This window comes from Electrophorus electricus, chromosome 15, assembly GCF_041902795.1.
Source record: "Electrophorus electricus isolate QZ-2024a chromosome 15, ASM4190279v1, whole genome shotgun sequence".
NCBI lineage: Eukaryota > Metazoa > Chordata > Actinopteri > Gymnotiformes > Gymnotidae > Electrophorus > Electrophorus electricus.
This window is the reverse complement of record NC_137511.1, coordinates 10,198,552-10,221,969: the sequence shown is the minus strand read 5'-3', so window position 1 is coordinate 10,221,969 and position 23,418 is coordinate 10,198,552. Positions and strand designations below refer to the sequence as shown.

Sequence of the window (23,418 nt, the reverse complement as noted above, 5' to 3'; positions counted from 1 at the left end):
TAATGAGGATGTGCCATTTTCAGTTTTTATATAATGCTAATTTTAATTATGTTTCCAGTATACCCTTCAGTGGATAACTAAGACTCCACCCATGTGTTTTTCAATTGGCAGATTTTAGGGGCTCTCATAGACAAAGCTACAAGGTTGCTGCTGTTCTATCTTTAGAAAGACTATCAGAATTCTCTGGGCCTGGATGGACAGGACAAGTGTGGTTAGAAGGATGAGAGAGGGAGGGCCTATTCAGCATTCCCGAGAGAGAGAGAGAGAGAGAGAGAGAGAGAGAGAGAGAGAGAGAGAGAGAGAGAGAGAGAGAGAGAGAGAGAGGAGGAGAGAGAGAGAGAGGGAGAGAGATTTACATGCAGTCATGTAAATCCTTCAGTCTCCTATCTGACCCTCTCTCTCCAACTCTCTTAGACTAATATTGCATGGCATGGGTATCTGTATGCACCTCCCAGAACTGGCAGGAGTGCAATACGCAGGCAAGCAGGGCCACTGAAGAGGGCTAAGAAGCTAGGAATGGGACTAGCTGACTGAGGCTTACCAGGGCCAGCCACAAAAACACAGGCACACAGTCAGTCCAGTCACTACAATGGTCACAGAGGAGGTAGTGGTCACCCTGTCGGGTGGAGCGCCGTGGGGTTTCAGACTGCAGGGGGGTGCGGAGCACCAGAGACCCCTTCAAGTGGCCAAGGTAAGACTGCTTGGCTTGGGCTGCTTGTGGGTGGGAGGCCATTCAGTCTTGCTTAGTCACATGTCATTAGTGGTAAAAATTTCTATTTCATATAGATTCTGTGTAGATTTCTTTCTTTTTTTGTAGATCTTGTTTTATTTTTTAGTATGTGTGTTATGGTCATGATGCCATAATCCTCTGGCAAAGGCCACACAATTTGATCACTAACAGACATGACAAGACCAGGAAACACCGAACCATCAATATTATATATGGGGTTGTGATTTTACTTTAATCCTCAAAGGTCATAGTGTGTGATCTCCTGCTGCTGAGATGATAAGTCTGTTCCGCATGTGACAGCGAAGAATGTGTTAAAGACATGCAAAGCTGCTGCAGCACAGTGTGGAGTTACTGAGGCCAATGTTTAGTGGTGCTTCACTTTTAGTATAGTTAAGTATGTGCGAAAGTCAGTGAATGTCTACATGTCTTCACAAAGTTATTGAAGCAATTCTTATAATTCCTTTTTTCAGTATACGTTTTATTTTCACACAAAAATCTAATGAAATATATATATATTTCATTATATATATATATATATATATATATATATATATATATATATATATATATATATGGTTTTTTTGGGGTTTTTTTTTTTTAAGATATGTATCTCTCTATTAAAATGCAGAGAAAATCAGATGGACTTTAGATACACTAATATAAAATGATATAGACTTGTTGTGATGATTGCGGCACGGAAGAATCGAAAGGTGGGGTTGCAGCAAATTGCTCTTTATTCTCCATCAGTGTCTGCCAATGCTAACAACTAACCAATAGTCATACAGTAAGTCTCTCTGAGGGGCGCAATGATTAGATGAGACTGGTGTCATGGATCTTCTAATGTTCTTATGTGATCTGTGGATTTAAATAAGCAGACACTGATTACAAACAGGTGATTTCCTTCAATACTCCGGTGATTGTGAATGGGGCAGGTAAGGAGTGTGATCCCTAGGAGGAGCAGGCGTGTCCCTCCTGCTATCCGGCCGACCAACCGTGACACTTGTGATATACAGTGAAGGGATCTTACATAATTATAAATATTCATTCATTCTCTTTTTTATCTTCCATTATTTTAGTGCACCCTATATTATACCAGATTTACAGTATATCTATTTCTGTCTATTATAGGTTGCCTTTGGATATTTTTGATGAATTCTTAAGTTAAAGTCTGAAATGTCTCATTCACTGGCTTTACTGATAAACCTAGCAGGCTCTTCATGGCATAACTTCACTCATCACATTGTCTGCATTTCCTTTGGCTTCTGATGGAATCCAAATCTTTTCAAGTATCACTTTTTCTGATGCCTATCTAAATGTGGATGTTATCTTAGGTCTGACTAGAATTACAAGCTCAGACTTATATTTACCCATATGCTGTGCCACATTTCCTAAGTGATGACTGTGTGCAATGCATTTTCCCTGATCTAAGGGCTATTTTAGAGTGATGAGCCATGGCTTGGTACAGTCTAGTCTAGATTGAGTGCTCATAAGTGGTAGATTATCCTACTCTTGAGCTCCAAGTCTTGTAAGGCAATGACAAATATAAAATAAAATGTTATTTTAAAGAAGAATTTATTTTTTCATTGTTTTTACAAGGTCCAGCAATACCCCTTTGCCCAGCTCCTCCATTAAAGCCAAGGTCACCTCTGGAAACTTCTATCTGCCTTTCCATTTGTGGCATGGCTTTGTTTCCACTGCCCGATCTGATCCTCCAGCCAGTCTGATTGCCCCTTTTAACGCCGGCATGCAGAACGACCTCAGTAACACTTACTCAGCCAACAACATTCAGACAGTGTTCTGGCAGTGTTTCAAAAGTACTTTGATGATCTTCTCACTGTTCACTACTAATACGGTTTGGACATGTTCATGTACCTGTCATATACACCGTCCCTGCCTCACATGTGCTTAATGATTTTATGTTCTTTTCCATTTCATTGCTTTGCTACTTGTCCTCCACTCAAGCACAAGCTCTTGTACACGTTCATCCAGGACCTGCTGTAGCTCACTGACAGCTGTCCCCTGACAAAAGCTGAGGTCCTTATTTAGGCTGGAAGGGGAACACATGGTACATTCACAGAATGCCCTTCATGGCCTGGACAGAAGGGCAGTGGCTGCTCTGGCACCAGCCATGTGTGCTGCCTGACCTGTCCACATTCTCTGTCCATTTTATACTTAAAAGCAGGCCAAAGTGTATTAGAATTAGGCTTTCATGTTTTGTTTTGTTTTTCACTCCTGTTAGACATGTGTTAGACATGTTTGATGATGGTGGTAGAGATTCTGATAAATGCCTCTCAGATTGAGGCTGTTCAGTGGTGCATTCTGGGAAGAGCAAGTTAATATAGTAGTGTTATATTTCTGGTTGCAAGGTGATGGTGGATGGAACAGTTATTTAGAGGATCGTGATTAAAACAAATTTGATAATGATTTGATAAAATGGCTCTAGAACATGAGCAAATTTGGATGACAAACTTCTATAAATACTTCCTTCTAACCTTAGGTACAGAAAAGAGCTTTAATTTACCAGATTGTTGAATGTAGTTTACAGCTCTGTTTTGTAAAAGGAAAACTCCTATAATGGAAGGTGAGAGCTAGAACATAAAGACGGACATACAACCATCCTGTCAATACTGGCATGCTCTGGAAAGTAAGTGCCAATCTGTCAAAAACAAATAATAACTATAATAAATCTTTACAAAATAGTTGCTATCTTCAGGCAAACATTTAGATGTAGAGTCATCCATATCAACCTGTACAAACCTCTTTTTTGAATTCTGGAGGTAGTTTATTAATTTGTTTACAGGTAGCAAGGGTGAATAAACCTTAGCTTTTTGTGTATCCACGTTAAAGCTTGACTTATTTGTCAATGATTGGTACAATAATAGCTATAGCATAGAAAACAACTGAGCAATAAACAGTAGTAAAAACAATTTGACATTTCTATGTATAGATAGTAGTTAAATAAAAATACATTTTTTATTTACCTTACACTGAACTCTTATACAGAACTCTTAAGATGATGTAATTAGACTCAGTAAAGTTTGTCAGTTTAAGATTATTTATGTTGACTGTCTCCCTCTGCTGATGCAGGTGAGGAAGCGCAGTAAGGCATGCCGAGGAGGTCTTCGGGAGGAAGATGAACTAGTTTCAGTCAATGACATTTCCTGCAGAGAACTGTCTCATGCTGAGGCAATGAATCTCATTGACAGTGGCCAGGGAACCCTTCAGCTGCAGATTAAAAGATTAGGGTGAGTCCCCATCAACAAGGCAAGCACTTCATTTATAATAATGGCTGCCGTTCTTTGATTGTTTACCTGATTCCAACATTTAACCTGAAGTTTTAAGCTCTTCTGTTTGGTATGATTTTTATTATTGGATATTATTTTCTCTTGCTCTGTTCAGGTCCGTGGCAGGGTTTCAGTCAGTAGTGCTGCCAGACCGTGCCCCCTCCCCTCGCATTGATAAAGAGTACAGGGCAGCAATGAGAGCCCTGTCACCCCCATCTGCCTCCAAACCTCCATGTGTCCTCAGAGGGGGGGTGATGTCTCCCTCCAGTGGCCCTGAGCTCCTGAGGTCGCCCCCGGACAGCGAGGCGTACTACGGCGAAACCGACAGTGACGCAGACGTGGTGGCTCAAGAGAGACAACGCAGGCAGAAGCGCCGCAGCCCCAGTGGCTCGCCCGCCAAGGGCCCCGGGCGAGGCTCACCCCGCCACGAGGACAACTCCGAGATGAGTGGCTACGAAAGCGCACCTGATGCCTATGTGTACACTCAGAGTCAGAGCTGGGCTGTTCCTAATGGCACACTGGAAGACAAGGGGCCACAGCACCAGGGCTTGCCTGGAGTGGCCCGTAGAGAGGTGGTCTACCAGCCCAGCCATGGGGGGTGGTCCTCTCAGGCTGAGAACTCCTCTGAGAACTCGGACCAAAGCCCAACAGGTGCTGCAGAGGTGGACAGTGGTTTCCAAGAGCCTCCCACAGTGCCCCCACCGCTGGTGTCCCCAGAGCGGGCCAAAGAGGCCCTCATGCTAGCCTCTCACAGACAGCTGGTGCCCATGGTGGGGCCTGTGGATAACCCTGTGGATGAAGAGCTCACTGTCACGTACATGGATAAGGCCAAGCAAGCTAGTGAGTATACATGCACACACACAGACGCACACACACACACACACATACAAGGAACATTGCTGTGCCACAAATTCTATTGAGATTAATGGTTGTATCAAGTAATGCACTCTCTATCTGAATTACATGTCTGTCTTAGCTCTACCATTCCATTCTGAGTACAGCAATGATAGCCGCTTTTTTTTTTGCTCCGGGCCCTTTTCGGGGTCCGGGCTCATACACTATTATTGGACTTGGGCAGTTTGAATGTTGGCTCCAAGAGAGCAGTTATTAAAAGGCTAGTCCACTGAGCCAGGAGGGGCCCCCAATCAAGATCTGATGGTATTCAGACATACTTCAGACCATGAAGTGATGAACATCATACCATAATACTCTGACACATTTACATTCATTCATGCAATGCTGTCACCTATTAAAATAATTATGAGTGGAGGTGAAATACTTTGTCAGAGAAAGTCAAATAAAATCAGAACCTCCTTTTCATGGAACTGAAACATTCTGAATATCGGTACTAGCTGGTCACTTAGTGACCCCTCCTAACAGGGCTAGTTATATATATATATGCCATAAACACAAATTATACGGATGCTTCCACAACTTCTACTTGGGATCAAGTCAAGTCACCATTATTTCTATAATGCATATAAAATACAAGTGTCAGCCAAAATGTTGCACAATAATATCAAATAAAAATAAACCACTATTAAAACAACACAACACATCCAACTGAAACAACATGCGCACAATATAAACAATGCAATGAAAACTTGGCAGTAAAGCTATGATGGAAGGACAGAACAAACCTGGACAAAAAGATTACAAGGATGAAAATATTGTGGACATGATAGCTTTGGACAGTTTTGTGCTGTGGTTTTGTAAGTGGAGTTGGTTGGTCATGAGCTTATATGAGGAATGGGGGTTCCTCATGGCCCTGATGAAAAGGCTTCATGGGAGAGAGGCCATCGGGTGAGAGGGAAGGGAGCGAGGAAGAGCTCAGGGCTATATTTTCCACCTGACTCACTCCCATAACACCAGTGTGTCTGCTGCATGTCTGGAAAGGCATGTCCAGCTGCTGTTCGCTGTCACTTCTGCATGTATTAGGGGACTTGCCAGCGCTTACATTCATTTTGTTTTTCATCTCTTATTGATCTACTGAGCCATCTGCTTGTTTCTGGCCAGAAGAATTTTATGTACTCCTTTCCTTGTTGGGATATATGAGGTACACTCAGATCAGAACCTCGTTTTCATGGAACTGAAACATTGTGTGTATCTGTACTAATCAACATTAAAAAAATAACAACAACATTATCAAACAATAATAAAATCACCAAATTCTTATTTCCTATTTCATGATCTAAAAACTGCATCTATATCTATTGCTAAGACAAAAAAATAAAAAATAAAAATAGGGCTGAAGTTTATTCAATGTTTTACATTATGCAGTGCAGATAGGCTATAGTGCACATAGCATATCTAGCTAGTATTTTAGGCTCTGCCTTTGAAGGGTTTGAATTGGTGTCCTCTCAGCTGATGGTAGAGTAACCACTTGCTTAAGGGAACCCTTTGGTAGCTCATTTGGTAGCATATAACTCCATTCCTGTTTACAGAGTAATGCAGTCCACATGTGGAAGCTCTTGTATAGCTGTGTTCTATTGAAAGATGATACTTTAGTGCGAGGGAGCATTCTAACTGCCGCCCTTTGCCCTCACAGTTAGTAGGACATAATAAGACAATACACATTCACTTGCTCAGTAGTGGTAAAAAAAAAAAAAATCTATCCTGCCTATGATGCAGTCTAGGAAGGGAATCTGCCTGACAATGTGTTTCACTCTCACAAAAGAAGATATGGACTGCAGCTTAAGTTTATTATGGTAACTATAAAACTTATCTATCAAACTATATTAGTGAAATATAGCTCCAAAAGTGATAATACAGTTCTAAATGATTTGACCTGTTGATTTCAGACTAAAGAATTTGAGGTGAAATATACAGCAAACAATTTAGCGATTTAGGGGCTGAAGAAAAATAGACTGGTTTCATTTGATTTCAAAGACAACACCCTTCTCTTATTAACTGAGACTGATTTATAGAACTGAAGTCAGGGATGATGTTAAGATTGTACTGTTGACAGTTGATCACAACTGGTTGTGGCCATGTACTGTGAGGTGTCAACACAGACATCTTAATGTGACAGTTACAGTAAGAAGTGCCAATGGTCATAACGAGTAGTTTCTTAACAGCGACCCTTGGGAGTCCCTGTGGATCCCAACAATGCTTTAAGCCCAGGGGCTCTTACCAAGCAGTCCCAACAGACAGGGAGTGGTGAGCCCAAACAGGTGGGCCATGTTCGTCAGTGCTGCTCACTGACTGGAAATAGTTTGAATGACATAATGGGGTTCCTTTCAGCCTGAAGTAAGGTCCTGTGGTTAGACAAAAGGTATTTAAAAGGTCTTGCAGCAGGTCGTGGACCGAAGGATCCAGGATGGGATGTGGATTGCTGGCTCCTCTCCACTTGCATGTGAGTGCATGTGTCCTTTTATTTAAATCTGATGGCGTGACGGTGGGAACAAACACACTTTTTCCTGCCCAACATGAAGAGCCTCACATTGCCTCCTGAGGCTGAGCACATAGAACCTGCTGCTTACGCAGGTAAAAGCTGAGAGCTTCTTTTCAACTTTGCATGACATGATGTGAATTAGCATTAAGAAGGTGTCTGATCTGTTAACGCTGGCATTTGGGGAAGACACAGTCCCTTAAAATAGAAATTGAAGCAAAGAGATCCAGACTGTGTTTGTGACAAGACTAGAAATATTGACATTGACTCTTTTGTAAGTATTCAGAGCTGGTTTGAGGTGCTGGGTTAAGGTTTGATCAGAGTAGAACTTTCTTATTAGTTGTTTTTGAATCTGGTTTTTCAGCATTGGATTAGACAAATTAATGAAGACAAGATAAGATTAACTCTATTGATCCCCTGAAGGAAATCCACTGCCGTCTATTTAAAGGTTTATCACTTAGAATAAATAAATCACACATTTTGGATTTGATTTATAATAGGTAGGGTGTTCGGAGGTTCAAAGTGCTAGATTTAAAATTGAGATTCATTTCTGTTTTTAGTTCACAGTGCTCTCCTTCAATTTTAGATGTGTGCATCACTCATGTAAAAGTGTAGGATTTTAATTGCATCTTGTTTCTTTCAGACATAGTAGTTTTGTTCTGTTTCTGGTCGTGTTTGTGGACTGCTCTCTTGTCTCTACAGAGGTCACTCTCCCCTGCTGTCAGAATGTGCTAGGCTATTTGTAGTGAGGGATGAGCTCATTGATTCATGATGGGTATATCTGTGCCAGACATGCTTTCAACCCCACTGCATTAGAGTGTCTTATTGCAGAACTTTTATTATTGTGAAAATGTTACATTCTTTGAAAAAGATCAAACAAGATCTAAAATATAAGCTTATATAGGTTAGGACCAGGACAAATAATAAATATACAATTTTCTGTCAGATATAGTGTTTTTGGTCTTTGGTCTATTTATACTGTAAATGCCTCTGAAATTACTGTTTTAAAATGCAGACTGCATTCTTAACAGTCAGGTCATTAAAATTTAGGTGAGCAATTAGCATTAATTAACTGTGTTGACAGTAACTCACACTAGGGATCCTACATTCCTTCTGTGTGATGTCTCACAAATGCCTGCAAGCTTATATGAAGATTTTAATATTCCTCTAATAGTGCTTACAGATACCTTCACAAATTCATGACAGAATCTATAAGGTCTTACCACTGAAATGAATATTCTTCTTGACCTGCTATCCAACCTCATTATACAATTGTGTTCATATATATTCGAGCTGTGCTCTCACTGCGGTATATGTTCTAACCATTTCCTTTCATCCTCAGAGCTGCACAGAGGCGATAGTGTGCAGGAGAGACAGGTGAAGGAGGCACGCTCCAAGTGCCGCACCATCGCTTCGCTCCTCACGGACGCGCCCAATCCTCACTCCAAAGGTGTGCTTATGTTCAAGAAGCGTCGGCAGCGTGCCAAGAAGTACACACTCACTTGTTTTGGCAGCGTGGACGGCGAGAGCTGCAGTAACACTGAAGGAGAGACCGAGGACGAGAGCCTCTTAGCTGGCAGCGAGTCGGAGCTAGACGACGGTCTCTGGGCTGCGCCCGACCCCACCTGGGACAGCGGCTACCTGGATGTCCTGGAGAGGCGGACGTCGGCCTGTGTAGTGTCAGACAGGGACGTGGAGGGCCGCCCAAGCCTGAGTGGCACCTCGGGGAAAGGGGCACAGCTCTTTGAGCAGCAGAGAAAGAAGGCTGAGAGACACACATCGACCCCGGTGACCCCAGTGACCCCTGTGACCCCAGTGACCCCAACACCCATGCCTCAGAAGCAGCAGCTTGATGCTGCAGTGATGTACACACCCATGACTCCAGTAACCCCATTCTCTTCTCTCAGTGCCAGCAAGGTGAATGGCGACCCTGTGGTTGTGAGCCGGACCAGTGTTGTGCTGGCTCCTCCTGGACATGCCCCTGGGCCGTCTGTGCCAGAAGCTATACCAGAGCAGTCAGACCCCTCCTCTAGCAGCTCCATCTACAACAGGACTGCCAGGCCTTTCACCCCTGGCTGCGTCAGCCACAGGGCTGCAACAGCTCCGGTGGTTTTCAGGCCAAGTGTTGCCAAGAAGGCCCCATTGCAGGCCCAGGCAGTGTCTGTGGCAACAGTGCCAGTTTCTTTCTCTCCTTCTGCCCCTGATGGGAAGAAAGCAATCTCTACTGCTTCCCTGTACATCCCCCCGAGACCAGCCACCTTCTGTGGTCAAACATCTGTCTTCTCTCCATCCTCCTCAGTGGCCTCTGCTCCTTTTTCCTCAGGTTTCTCCCCACAGAGCTCATCCACTTCTGCTCCTCTCTCTCCTATGGCTACTCCATCTTTTAACCTAGCCCCAGCCACACCTGCCCAGCCTTTCTCTTCTTCACCAGTGCAGATGATGCCCTTCAGCCCTCTGCCCACCATAGCTAGCAACCCATATCAACCTCCACCACCAACTCCTGTGTCACCACAGTCCTATATCTCCCCTTTCGGTGCTTCCCCTGCAACTCCCGCAGCTCCTCCCACAGCTCCTCCGCCCGTCCCTACTCCTGATCAAGTTCCTGCACAGGTCCCCCAGAGCCCAAATGTGCAGCCATCAGCAGCTCACAAAGTTTCCTTCTATCCATACATCTCCGTGGCGACCACTACACCAGGAACAGCAGTCATGGCCCAACAGTATCCGCTCTCCAATTCAAATGCAGAAATCTCTTCTCGAGAGCAGCGGATCTCTGTGCCGGCCACCCGCACAGGAATTCTGCAGGAGGCCCGTCGCCGCGGGGCTAAAAAGCCAATGTTCAGTAAACCCGAAGAGAAGAAGTCTGCATCCTACAACCCTGAGCTCCTGTCTCTAGTGCAGAATTTAGACGACAGGTCCCGCTCTGGGTTAGAGCTTGGATGTGAATCAGGTCCTGAGGAGGATTTGCTCAAGCTGGGTGCCGAGGCTTGCAACTTTATGCAAGGTCAGAGGACCAGGATGCCTCCACCTGTGGCTCCAAAGCCAACCCCATCCACTCCTGAGATCCCCCAGATGGGAGGGAAGGGGGCAGAACTGTTTGCACGTCGACAGAGTCGCATGGATCGTTATGTGGTAGACAAGCAGCCCAGATCTCCAGCACAGCCCCGTGAACCCTCACCAACACCCTCCCTCCCATGTCACTGGAAATATTCCCCCAATGTACGTGCCCCTCCCCCCATCAACTATAATCCACTGCTGTCCCCCTCCTGCCCCCCAGTGGCCCAGCGAGGCAGTAAGGTGAATGAGGCTGCAAGGAGTGGAACCAAGGCCATGCCTGGCCAACACAAGCAAGGCATTAAAGCACTGGACTTCATGAGCAGACAGCCTTACCAGCTCAACTCCTCCTTGTTCAGTTATGGGGGCGGAGTCCCGCAGACTGCTCCTACCTATCAGCAGCAAGAACACCAGCAGAGACAGCACCTGAATGGCATGGAGGCCGGCACCCTGAACCCACCGAGGCAGATCCCTGTCAAATCCCCCCGTGTGTATGAGATCAAACGCTTCTCCACTCCCACGCCAATGTCAGCGCCCACTTCCCTGTGCCCCACGGTTATTGTCCCGCGCTCAGCCACCACGCTAGCTGAGCCTCTGTGGTACTCAGACACCCACTCCCCTCCTCCCACCGCTCCGCGACCAGCTGCGCCCTTCTCACCCCCGCCTCCTGCTCCTTCAGCACCACTGCCTGCACTGCCCAAGCTCTCCACCACACCTATGCCTAATGCCAGTACCATCCTGCCTCCCGCCCCTGGGCACGCCTACACACCATTCCAGGCAGTCAAGCAGTTTAACAGTGCCCCAGAGCTGAGCCCCCTGTCTCCCATAGGTGTGCGCTCGGCTGTGGCTGGAAACAGCCAGAACCTGCGGGTGCCCAGACCGCGCTTCAGCACCTCCAATGTGGGGTTGCAGCCCAAGGTGTGGAGGCCTGGAACGATGCTCTACTGAAATACAGTCTGCCACCAAGAACCGGCATGAAAGAACACTGTGCATGTCACTGCTTCTAGCTGAAGCTTAGGTGTTACAGTGCATTTGTGAAACAGTTCTGTTGTAATGCAGACACAATATTTAAGGAGAAGTTCACACCTTTTTGCACATTTGAGCCTAAACACATAAAGAGCAATATCTAAGGCCCTTAGACAGTTTTTTTTAATGTCAATTGCTTGAATAATTTGTTTAAAACATATTAAAATAAAACCTACTGATCACCCCACACTCAATTGCAAAATCCATATTACCCACATTGTATACACACCTGATACAGACATTTCTCGAAATGTCCCTCATAATGACTTCATCAACATTCTTGGTCATGAAAAGGCTTTTGAGGCTAAAGCATCTAGTTATTTTAACTGCCTTTGCATGTTCAAATCATATAAATGTATTAATCTGCCAGAGCAATAGCTCGAAGTACTGTACCAATCTAAATATACTCAGTGCAACTGGAAAAAAACAAAGTTACCAAATAGCTTCATAATGCTTGTTAATGGCGATGCTTCCCTCAGAGATTATAGCTGTTTGTTTTTCCATGTTGTTTTTCTTTCTTTTTATTTTTGCTGGTTAATGCCTTTAAAAATTATGTTTTCAGGAAATTTATGTTGAATGTTCACTTAGTACACTTGGAGACAAATTTGTCTGATTATAATTTAGTTTTCAAAACTTTATTGACAAAAACAAACAAATCTTAAAGCTGCATGAGGTGAGTGGCTAAAAATTGTCCTATATGTATTTAGACTGGCTCAAATGTGAAAAAGGTAAACTTCCTTTTTAATAGGACTGAATGTAATAACAGCAATTATGTGATTTATTCACAAGTAATATATGCATTTTCTTATCAATACGGTCACTTCATTTACACACTTGTCACAAACATATTAATCTATCCAAACTACTGTCTGTGATTTTTCATAATAATGATAACCTTATGTAATCTGGCATGCTATTTTATGAACTGGGGTGATGAGGAACCACCATGGGCAAGATTTAAGTCATCAAAGGTAACAGAACACTAGACAAAAAAAAGACTTCCATGGCACTGAAAAGATCAAAGATCAAAGTGAGATAAAGATCAAAGATGATCTATGAAGAGGTGTAGCTCCTCACACTGTAGCTCCTCACACTGCTGGGAGTTATGGACTACCTTTGGCTGGTGTGAAACTCAAACACTCTGCAGGGTTTGTATACATGTGTCAAAGTTGTCACAAGAGGTTATAAAGAAGCTGATTTATTTGAAACTGTGAAGGACAATGAAGCACCGTGGTTTTGACAAAGTGAGAAGGGAAAGATGCTCAAAGGATTCAGAGGATATCCATGTGGAAAGAAACAAGACTGATCAATTTCGTCACTGGAGAGAGACATGATACCAAACCACAAGATGCAGCCCAAACCTGGAGGCCAAATTACACCTGTATGGGGACACATCGGTTTGGCTGCTTGACGCATATACTCGCCTCATTACCTTCTGCTCCAGTTAAGAGCCATGACTGGCGATTGCTCACAGCTCTGCTATCTGTTGTGGTTTGTACCGTATCTCCTGAGTTTTGAATGTTGGTTGTTGGAAGTTACACTAAGTGCTGTAACTATTTGATTACATTATGGTTTAAGAAATGGGACAGGCTAGAGGGATGGATGATCAGTAGCAATCCCTGTGGTTTAGTTATAGGACGCATAGGTGTTGTACACTGAGATGTTCATTTTCATGATTTATTATTAGGTTTGTTAAAATGTATTCTATGCATTTACGTAGATTTTTAGTTGTTTTATTGTTAGTTTATGTTTACATTATAATTGCATTAGTAGTTGTTAGTAAAAGTGTCTGTAGTAAAAGCCTTTCACTATGACTACGACTCATGAGAACACTATGATTAAGAAGCCAACATTTACAAAAGAAACTAAGAAGGATATTTAATGTTAGAGACACTGAAACTATAGCAATAAAAATAAAATTTTAAAATTGGGTTGCATCACTTTCTATTTCCTGCTTCTCCTTTGCTATTTTCAGGGTCCCATGTAAGTGCATCAAGCCACACAGTGCAACAATCTTGCAGTCACCTATTGTGGCACTTAGTTCAGTAATCTTACCGTCACACAGAGGGGCGCTGTTGCTTAGTTATAAGGCGAAGAAAATGTGCGTTAAGATAAGTTGACTAAGTTCTTGCGATCCACTTTAATCAATTCATGCTGAGTCTTGAGTTCTATAGTCTAAAAAGGAAAATTCCAAACTCAAATAACTATCGAGGTCACAGAACATTTACAGCATTTCACTTTCAGTCTTCTAAGGTCACTGATGCTGATATCTTTCTTTTATAGACTACTTCTGTATAATTCCAGCCTCATCTTCCCAATGGACAACAGATATACAATATGCCATTTTATAAACAACAAACAAGCAAAAACTGTATCCCACACAATCGATAAAGGTCACCATCGCTACAGATCTTCTACAGCAATTCTAAACAGAGAAACAAATTCCAACACCAAATGATTCTTTGTGTGATTATTCTTTTGAAAATATCACGCTACTTACTCTCAAATCAGTCACGTACAAGAATGGTGACAACTCAAATTCATACAGACCATCCACAACAGGTGTTGCTAATTCAAAGATCCAAAATGTTTCCCTCCCCAGCAAATTGATGTCCAGATCACCTCCCCTTTGTATATATTTTTTTATACGCTGTAAATTTCAATGTTGCCGTTTTATTGTGCAGTTATGCTGACACTTGTAGGGGCAATTGCTCGGCATTATCTTAGCCGTGGTTCAGAGTTTAACCTGTTTAAAGCTCGGTGAGTCACGTGGGTTGTTCAACTCTGTTGCTGTATCTTTGAAAGCTGCCATTTAAAGCTCAGCTGCAGTTTCCTCTAAACCCAATTGCTGTCATTTAAACATCATACATCTGTCACTAGATGTCAAATAGCCCATTTTAATGTTCTATACACAGGCCTATGTACTTTCCACCGTAATGTTTTGTGGACTTCATGGCATGTTTTAATTAAAATGCTATGTTGCTTAATTAAACAAACTGCGTTACCATGCTCAACTAGAGGAACGGTTTATTAGGCTTTTTAAGAATGTATTGCACAGAGAAGCTAAAGATGACCTGTGGGAAGCTCTTGCAGACTCGCATCTTATCTCAAACATTTTATTTTTCACCACCCCTTCCCTCACACAAACACAAAAGAAAGGAGAAAAACCGCTAGCCAGGTAGAGCAATTAAAAAATATTTGCAATGATTACTAAATGGTTGCATGCAATGCCTTCAGTATGCGATCCGTGTGCTGCATACGTGCTGCGATCCGTCCAGTTGTGCAGCTCCTTGAGTGTGGGACACCGTGCTCGTCCCAGATGGCCAAATTGTGGAGCACTGCACAAGTGGCTGTGATGTTGCTTGCCCTCTGAGGGATGGTGCGCAATCCCACATTGACGCGGGCAAATCGGCTTTTAAATCACCGAAAGCATGTTACCATACTAGAGTAAGCTCTGAAAGTCCGTTCAATGCAGCAGAGCACTTTATTGTGACTTCTATTTAATCGTAGCTCCGCGAGTGCAGTACGCAGTCGGAGAGGCGTACGCGGGTATCGGCACAGCCAGTATAGTCCGGGTCACCGAGCAGCGCTCCGCTGTAATGCCCTTCCTCGAATCGGGCTTTAATTTGGATGCTGTCGTGTGTCATGGGTACTGATTGGTATTCGATGCTGCTAATAATTTAAAAACCCGCCATGGATATATAATTGTAATGTAATGGAAATGAGACAAATAGGCCCAGTGATATACATAGACTTTGTGTTATTTCTATTGCTAGGTTAGAGCTGAAATAAAATAGGTTATTATCTGCGGAGTATAAATGAACTGTGGGAGGACAATTTGAACATTTTCGTATTTGTATTTAAAATCAGATATTTAAATAGGATATATGCCCTATGTGGTGAAAATGAAACTTACTTTTAAAAGTTAATTTTAATATAACATAATATATTGACTGACAACTTTGAAAGTGTTTATATAGTAAAATATGTCCTTATTATTTAGCTGGGCTAAGCGTAATTTGAGAGTACATCCGGATTAGGGGAAGCATAGTGGTGGATCAGGTAGACTCGTGCTTATTTTGACAGAGCAACCAGGTTAAATTTAAGCAGTTAATTTAAGTCAACTGCTGCTAAACTAACCACAGAGAAATTGCCCCGTAGAGCGTTGCGGTGTATTTATTTATTTAGTTAAAGAGGAGGTAGAAATTCTACAATAACAGTCTATATAAGGAAGATATCAACAAGTGTAATAAACAGTGGCGTAGGTTTAACTTCTCAGAAGGCGAATCAGTACTGTGTTGACATACTAGAACAACCATTCATTCTCTGGATGATCTTGTGATGCTCTTTGTGCAATAGATCGAATGTAGCCTAAATGCCGTGTAGGCCTATATGCTAACCAATTATATACAAGAGTCTGATGTAGTCTGAGACTTATTTTGCTACTGTGAACTTTGCAGCTTTGCATCTGTAATGTGACCCTCCTCCATAAGGTGAAGTGCCTGCTGGCCCTTGGGTGGTGCTCAGATGTCAGGGTCTCAGGTGCTAACTTTAGAGACAGGTCAGTGGCTCTAGGAGTGCTGGTAAAAGCCAGCACTGAACCTACAGTGACCTATGTTTCTAACCCCAGGAGTCATCTGGCCATCTTCACCATGTGCACAGCACTTCCACAGCCTTCTTAACAGACTGTGAAATCATTACGTTTGTTTTTGTTTTACACTGCATGCGTTGGGGGAGGAGGGGGAGGGGTGACCCTCTTGAGGAGCAGTGGACTGGAGGGTGGGATAGTGATGATGAGGATGGTGGTGCTGTCTGTGATACTCAGTGGAGGTCAGCCAAAAGAGAACGCCACAACCTAACAAATGAGTCCAAGTTCATAACTTACAGTGCCCGCCAGATCTACTAGGACACTTGGTAAAGATGACAAAAGATTAGGATAAAAAAAGTCTTGGTTGCTTTGTTGTTTATCAGCTGACCTTATTCTGTCTCTCTCTCTCTATCTGTGTAACTCAGCAATGCCAATAATACAGACATTTTTTTTGGTGAGGATTTTCCTTTAAATATTATAGCACCAAAAAATCTCTCACATATTCAGTATAAGATTAAGATGATATCCAAGGCATCACCTTTTTTTGATCATTTTCACTAACGATGCCATTAGTCATGAAGGGCACTACAAAACTTATCTTTGACAATGACCATAATAAAAAATATTATATGAATAATTGAAACTGGGTGTTCATGGTAGTATAAGAGATGCATTAGTTGTATAGGCATCTTACAGGACTACACATAGCACGACTTCCTTAGGCACAGTGAACTTCAGTAGTATGCTAGGCTTCTTCTGCAAAAGCACCCAAAGCCTGCAGCTCTACTCTTGACTGAGGAGTGATGACTGGATTACTGCAATCCAACAACATTTGCATGACCTCTATCTTGAAAACATTAGATGAACTGATCTTTTGATTCACACTGAAAGGTCTGAGCCTGGATACCACTGACAGGGCTCTCTATCTGCATATGGTATCGGTTTTATTGTTCGGTTTCTAAATTGGTGGGATGAGGGACTGTAAATAAGCTCCAGTCTTCTCAGAAGGCAGTAAGTCTTCATTCAGGGGCCCTGTCAAACGCTCCATTGAAAAGACATGCCTCTCTCCATTGTAAATGTTGTGTACAATCAACACAACATCATTCTCACAAATTAAAAAGGAAAACTCTCTGCTTCTCTTACTATATTCTGCCTGAGGTATGAGCCAAATTGTATTGACTGTCTGTAATTTACTTCTACAGAAAAGATATAATTGTATAAGGCAGTTGACCACTAGTTTGAAGACTACTCAGTACTGCAGTGACTGCTGCATTTCAGCATAGAAGTCCTTATAGTTATGTAGTTTTGCTAACAAAGAGGATACTTCACAAATGTCTGGAAAATATCAAACAGGTGATAATTCAAAGGGTGGCTAATAAACAAAGTGGAGAGGATGTAAAATCAATTAAGTACTCTCTCTCTCTCTCTCTCTCTCTCTCTCTCTCTCTCTCTCTCTCTCTCTCTCTCTCTCTCTCTCTCTCTCCCCCCAACCATGATCCTTGTGTGGGGGCCTCTTTCAAAACTTCTTGCTATTCACCATTCTATATATAGCCCTTAAAAGCATCTGCAAGAACAGTATCTCCTTCTGTATCACCCCTGCTCTTCTCCTGAGGTCTTTGTACAGTCCTGGAGCAAGTCCCTCTGGAGTGTATGCTCCAAAACCCCACCACCCCACCTGCTGTTCTGCTTTCATTCCCTCGGGCATGTAGAGGACAGCTCAGCCAAAGGAGCCTGAACTTGCCAAAAACAAGGAACTTGGATTAATTCCAAACAAGTCCTTTCTAGGATTTTCGTAACTTTGATTTTATTTGATTGTCTTTCTAGAGGATTCTGTCATCTTAGGTAAGCGGGACCATGTGCTTCAGCAGTGCCCTGTTTGCAGACTATGATTGCCAAAGTCAGGGTGATAAAAGCATTGTTATGTAATGAGCTCTTAATCTTAGCTTTCAGTGACATATGAGAGGCCTTAGACTGATTTAGTCCAGTTTCCACTGTTCCACCCAAAATAATGGAAGGATTTTTAAAAACATTTGAAGTGAGGTTTGTTTTATGCTTTGAGTGTTCCAGAATGCAGAATCATAAATCAGCGCTATGAGATAAAGTAACTGCTGAAATTTAGAGAGAACAGAGTGCACATTTATCCACTCATAAATTTAATTTATTGTATGAATAGGTTTTCAGTGGTCAATGTGGATGTGTATTTTTAATACACATTTTGTTTTACCTGTTCAATGTCAAGCTGAATTGTTAATTGAGTTTTTCTTTTTAAGCCTTATTTTATAGCAGACAAATGCACCAATCAGGCTTCATAATGATTGTCAGTGCTTTTATTGCTTATATAAATCATGCATGAAATACTGTAACAAGTTAGATGGGGTTGCTTTTAAACAGTGGACCCTTTAATAACTTCAAAGATACACTGGTGCAGTGGCCCATGACATTTGAGGAATTTGCTGAGCTGTCTGTGTGCCTCTGCTGGCAGTGGGTTGATTTACTTTGCTCTAACAGAAATATCCTCACTGCAGCTAGAGGATTGTTTATGCTGTTTCATTAGCTTTCTCTTCAAGGCATAATCTTTTTTTTTTCACTGTAATAGCTATGGGAATAAAAAAAAATTAAAGTATTTGAATGATATGAAGGTTTCTGAGTACTCAGAAAGGGTACTTTGTTAGAAGTAGCAAGTTTTGGTATCAGAAACCATATCTGCTATTCAAAAGATGCCAAAAATAACCAATGATGCTTGAGTTACTAGTTTATGGCCTACATTAAGTCTATCACACACTGTGAACTCTCACAGTGAATTTAGATGTTGATATTTAAGGCATAAAAAAGCAACAGAGCCATCATTTGTGATTTTATGATTTTAATATTCTTGTTAAGTATATGTTTTCAGTGCATTAATGTTGTAGGGATAATTTTTTAAGTGTCAATTACAATGACAATGCTGGCAATGCTAACATATTCAATATATTAATAACATGGTTCTTCTCATACAGTCACAGGCTGTAAAGATGTCCCTTGCTGGAACGTCTGCTTCCCCCAACAAGATCAACCCCTATAAAATCATTACAGACCTCACCAACATCACACAAGATGGTCAGTATCTGCTGCCTCTACTCCTTGTCTACACACTACCATGTGCCCATGTTCTGAGGCTAGACTGACGTTAGCACACATTGAGCAGCTGGACATCACTCACCATTAAATGCTGAAAGTACTGAAACTGTCCTCTGCTCAGTATGCTTTAGATCAGCTCATGCTTTGCAGGGCTTCAGCCAACGTTCTCAAGGCCTTTCAGAGAACTGCTAGCTCGCTAACATCTCCTGTGTGGAACAGTCAGGCAAATGTTCTGTCAATATGGAACATATCAGGCATGTACTTGTCACTCACAGACGGACTGTGTGTAATCACTTGGTCGACCTACACATGGCAGTCCAGAGAAAGCACAATGTGGTGTGCAAGTTTAAATCATCTGAAAAAAACAGAATAAGTGACGGCGACGGATGTAACAAATCATTGTGTTTTTAGAGCTAATTTGTCAGATTACATTGCCGTAACCATTCAACATTTCGATTCAAAATGATCTAATGGGTGAGTAATAATAATATTGAAAGCAGTTACAAAAAGTTATGAATACAAAACATTGTTGCTTCTGTTGAAAAACATTAAGCCTACTGGAAATTGACAAACTAATTAAAGAATCCATGCTTATATCAGAAATATTTCACTATTATTTCATTTCTTGGTTTCATATAGCCTGAGAACACTGCCTGAAGAGAAAAGCGTATATTGTGCTGCTGCAAATTAATTCCTTACTATTATAATAACGTCTGTGTACCAAACATGGGTTCCTGTTAGCACCTAACTTTCAGCATAGCCTAATAAAACATAACATATAACAAAGGTATACACTTCCTGTTTCCATGAGGGTATTCTTTTCATACCATGAAGTCCAATGAACAGTTAGAGTCTAGTTACCCAATTATTCTACATTGGACAGGATCTCATAGTGTGTATAGTGTGTATGTTTGCGTGTATGTGTGTGTGTGCAGTTGCATTTGTAACTCCTCTGCTGTCCTCTAATGAGCAGCTCTGTGTGAGCGTGACAGGTGTGTCTGAAGGCGGATTAATCTAATTGGATGCTCCCACTCCACTTCAGTGCTCATAATGGCTTTTCTGTTTACAGCATGCCTGTACCTTCGCTGTCAGCACACACATGTCCATTCACAGCATCTACATTAACAGCCAAATTATCACCACTAAGCCGGATGTTCCAAGAAGGTTCTCTCTCTCTCTCTCTCTCTCTCTCTCTCTCTCTCTCTCTCTCTCTCTCTCACACACACACACACACACACACACACACACACACACACACACACACACACACACACACATACCAAAAACAAGGCTGTGCTGCAGTTTCGGTATTGTTCTGTGTTGTTCCATATTAGCTGATTATGATTTCTTTATCATTCATGACTTTACTGTATTTTTCTGTATTGCAGGGGCTGGTCTATAACCTCTTCCGAGAAATAAAAATGCAAATCAGAATTCAAGACAAATGAGATTGAAGTAAAAAAAATTGAATGCAAGCAAGTTCAAACCACCTAGACTAAGCTGTCAGGCCGATATTTACCATAGAAAGCCCTGTGTTCTTCTATTAGATTGCGTGACAAAGCTATGAATGCCTTTAGCTGTGGCTTTGCATCAAGAACCCTACAAAGCCTTGAGCAGAGGCCAGACAGCCACATAGACCCTAGAACAGTGTGCATCAGGATTCAGTGTTATTTATTTACTAGTCTAATCGAATTAATTACCCAGCAATGTATGCTCGGAAATGGGAGTAATTTGTAAAGGAAGTGTAGCAACATATGAAGTTACTGTAAATTTAAAAAAAGACAAACACAGAAATGTTAACAGGAACTAAATATACAGGCAAATCTAAGAAATTAAGAAATATAGTGTGAACCATGTCAAACATGCACAAATATGAAAATGCGCGCGCACACAGACACACACACACACACACACACACACACACACACACACACACACACACACACACACACACACACACACTCAGAGCTAAAGTAGAGCCAAAGCATGATTTATGATGTAATGCAAGCAGTGCTCAGCACAGCATCCTTCTCTTTACCATCAGCTGTGGCTTGACTCCAGGGTTTATAGCTGAGATCAACCAGGAGAACAAATGGAAAAAGCTTTTTATGATGAACGACATGCCTTCCATCCCATAAAAAGGATCAGATCCTTTTATTGTAAAGTAAAAAGAAAATCTGTCTTTTATTTTGAGAGCCGGTAATGTTAAAGGCCTTTGAGAATTCTGAAGTGTACTTAAAGCAACACCTCTGGACATCATGTACTGCCTGGACTTCAATATAACTCACAGGGGACTAGTGACAGTGTTAGGTCCTTCTTGTTAGATGCCCTGTCGAGTGCAAACCTAAACAAGCTGTAAAATACCTGGAAGAGCTTTGCTTAAAAGTGGCATCAACTGAAGCCGTGCTATTGGGGAAAATTCTTATTTTCGAGTTTTCACAAAATGTGTTCTCCCTTTTTACCCTGAAACATTCCCAGAGGAAGAGGAATCACAGGTGGCAGAATTTGACCTGGGGACCAAGATTAAGACCCCGAAGGAGCTGATGTTAGAGGAGCTGTCTCTGCTGAAGGGAAAGGGCTCCAAGATGTTCCAAATGAGACAGCAGAGAGTGGATAAGTTCATCATCAGTGCTGAGAACCTGGTGAGCCGGAGAGAGTGTAGCAGGGTGAAGCAGGAGAGGCAAGAGAGTGAGTGAAGAGGAACTGCAGAAAGGGGGTGGAAGTGTGTCCCGTGGCAAAAACAAAACTGAATTAGACCTGAAGAATGTTTAAATTTTTATTAGAATACAGTGTGAGGATTTAGAGCATTGCAAACTGAAATTACTGTTTGATGACTCTGTAATTGCTATGATCATAAAAATATGATTTTGCAGCAGAACCTTCAGAAGCTGGCCCCCTCCCTAGGCTGTGAACCAAAGGTGCCACCTATCACCGTGCCTGAACCAGAGGCAGTGGAAGGTAAAGTGCAGCTTATGATTCATATAGTGACGAGTCAGCAGAGGCCCTTGTATAGAGCCCATAAGGATATTTTGAGGTCTTCTTATGTCATGTTTTCCCTGGAGGCATGGCACTGTTATGTTCAATTTCCACAGTTGAAATAGATCCTGAGGCAGAAAAGCAGAAGAGGAGGAGTGAGTATGTTAAAATGTACATATCACCATGGGAACGTGCTATGAAGGATGACGAGGAGCTTAAAGCCACCATGAAGCTGCAGATGCCGGGGCCTCTTGTGCACAAGGACCTGCCCAAGTACAAGAGCTTCAACAGGTGGGTGTTTACACACCTGTGCCCTAGATTAGACACTGACACTGATCCAAGATGTCCATGTCATACTCAGCATCAGTTTTTGGTTTCTCAGTGTAAACCGGTTTCTCCACTTCACCTTACAGGACAGCCCTACCCTTTGGGGGCCCAGACATGGGCGCACACCTGCTGACCTCCGAGGTGCCCAAGGTCAAGCCTAGCCCAGAGGAGTGGGAGTCGTTGGGTATGTTCCAGTATGACATCAACTCACGGCCTTCCTTCAACCGCACACCTATAGGTTGGGTGTGCAATGACCCCAACCACATTCACATCGACCTGGACACTACGCCCTTCGACGGAGAGACAGACGACCTCTGAGGACCCTGTTACCCTGCCACCACACAGACCTATGTACATTCTTCACAATACATACACATACTAGTCTAACGCTTACACATATAAGCACACATATGAACATACTGTATGGATACCTGTGTACACATATACAAACTCTAACTCCAAATTGGAAGTGTAATAGATGTGCATGTATACACATTTCAACAGTGAAAAAAAAAAAGAAAAAAAAGATTCTTCCTGCCTATTGTTCTTTGCTATGTTCACAGGTGGAAGGCTACAGTAGCATATTAGATAGAACTGCATTTACACTTGCAGGATATGTTATGCTTTATTTACTGTACTGAAACAGATATAGTGTACATATGGAAAAGGCGCTAAACAGAGTAGATACAAAGCTTAATTTAGTATTGCAAGAAACATGTTTTCATTGATTGGGAATATGATGTTTAAATGCAATAAAAATAAATAAAAAGTAGTAATTAATTGTATTTATTTTTCTATTTACTAATTTGTTTATTTTTTATTTATGCTTTGCACAATGACCGAATGCTGCGAGTGTGACAAAGCAGTGAAGGTCACGGGACACACAAAACAAAGAATTCTGGAATTTGTCTTTCACCACATTATACAC

The 23,418-nt window shown here is 42.2% G+C and overlaps 2 protein-coding genes across 3 annotated transcripts; both read left to right on the top strand.

Annotated features, from left to right (window-relative positions):
• Window positions 1-357: 357 nt before the first annotated feature.
• Window positions 358-13,412, top strand: synpo2lb (synaptopodin 2-like b). 2 transcript variants are annotated; one of them, XM_081697587.1, is made up of 5 exons: window positions 358-691; window positions 3,292-3,374; window positions 3,818-3,975; window positions 4,130-4,854; window positions 8,748-13,412. In XM_081697587.1, the coding sequence occupies exons 2-5, from the start codon at window positions 3,363-3,365 to the stop codon at window positions 11,402-11,404; spliced, it is 3,552 nt and encodes a 1,183-aa protein (XP_081553713.1). In that variant the 5' UTR covers window positions 358-691; window positions 3,292-3,362; the 3' UTR covers window positions 11,405-13,412. The 2 variants fall into 2 exon arrangements, with proteins under 2 accessions (XP_081553713.1, XP_026858441.2); XM_027002640.3 differs by lacking the exon at window positions 3,292-3,374.
• A 4,285-nt stretch (window positions 13,413-17,697) lies between these two features.
• On the top strand, window positions 17,698-23,217 carry myoz1b (myozenin 1b). The gene is made up of 6 exons (XM_027002606.3): window positions 17,698-17,912; window positions 19,067-19,166; window positions 21,666-21,829; window positions 22,061-22,145; window positions 22,280-22,454; window positions 22,577-23,217. The coding sequence occupies exons 2-6, from the start codon at window positions 19,082-19,084 to the stop codon at window positions 22,806-22,808; spliced, it is 741 nt and encodes a 246-aa protein (XP_026858407.2). The 5' UTR covers window positions 17,698-17,912; window positions 19,067-19,081; the 3' UTR covers window positions 22,809-23,217.
• Window positions 23,218-23,418: the final 201 nt, after the last annotated feature.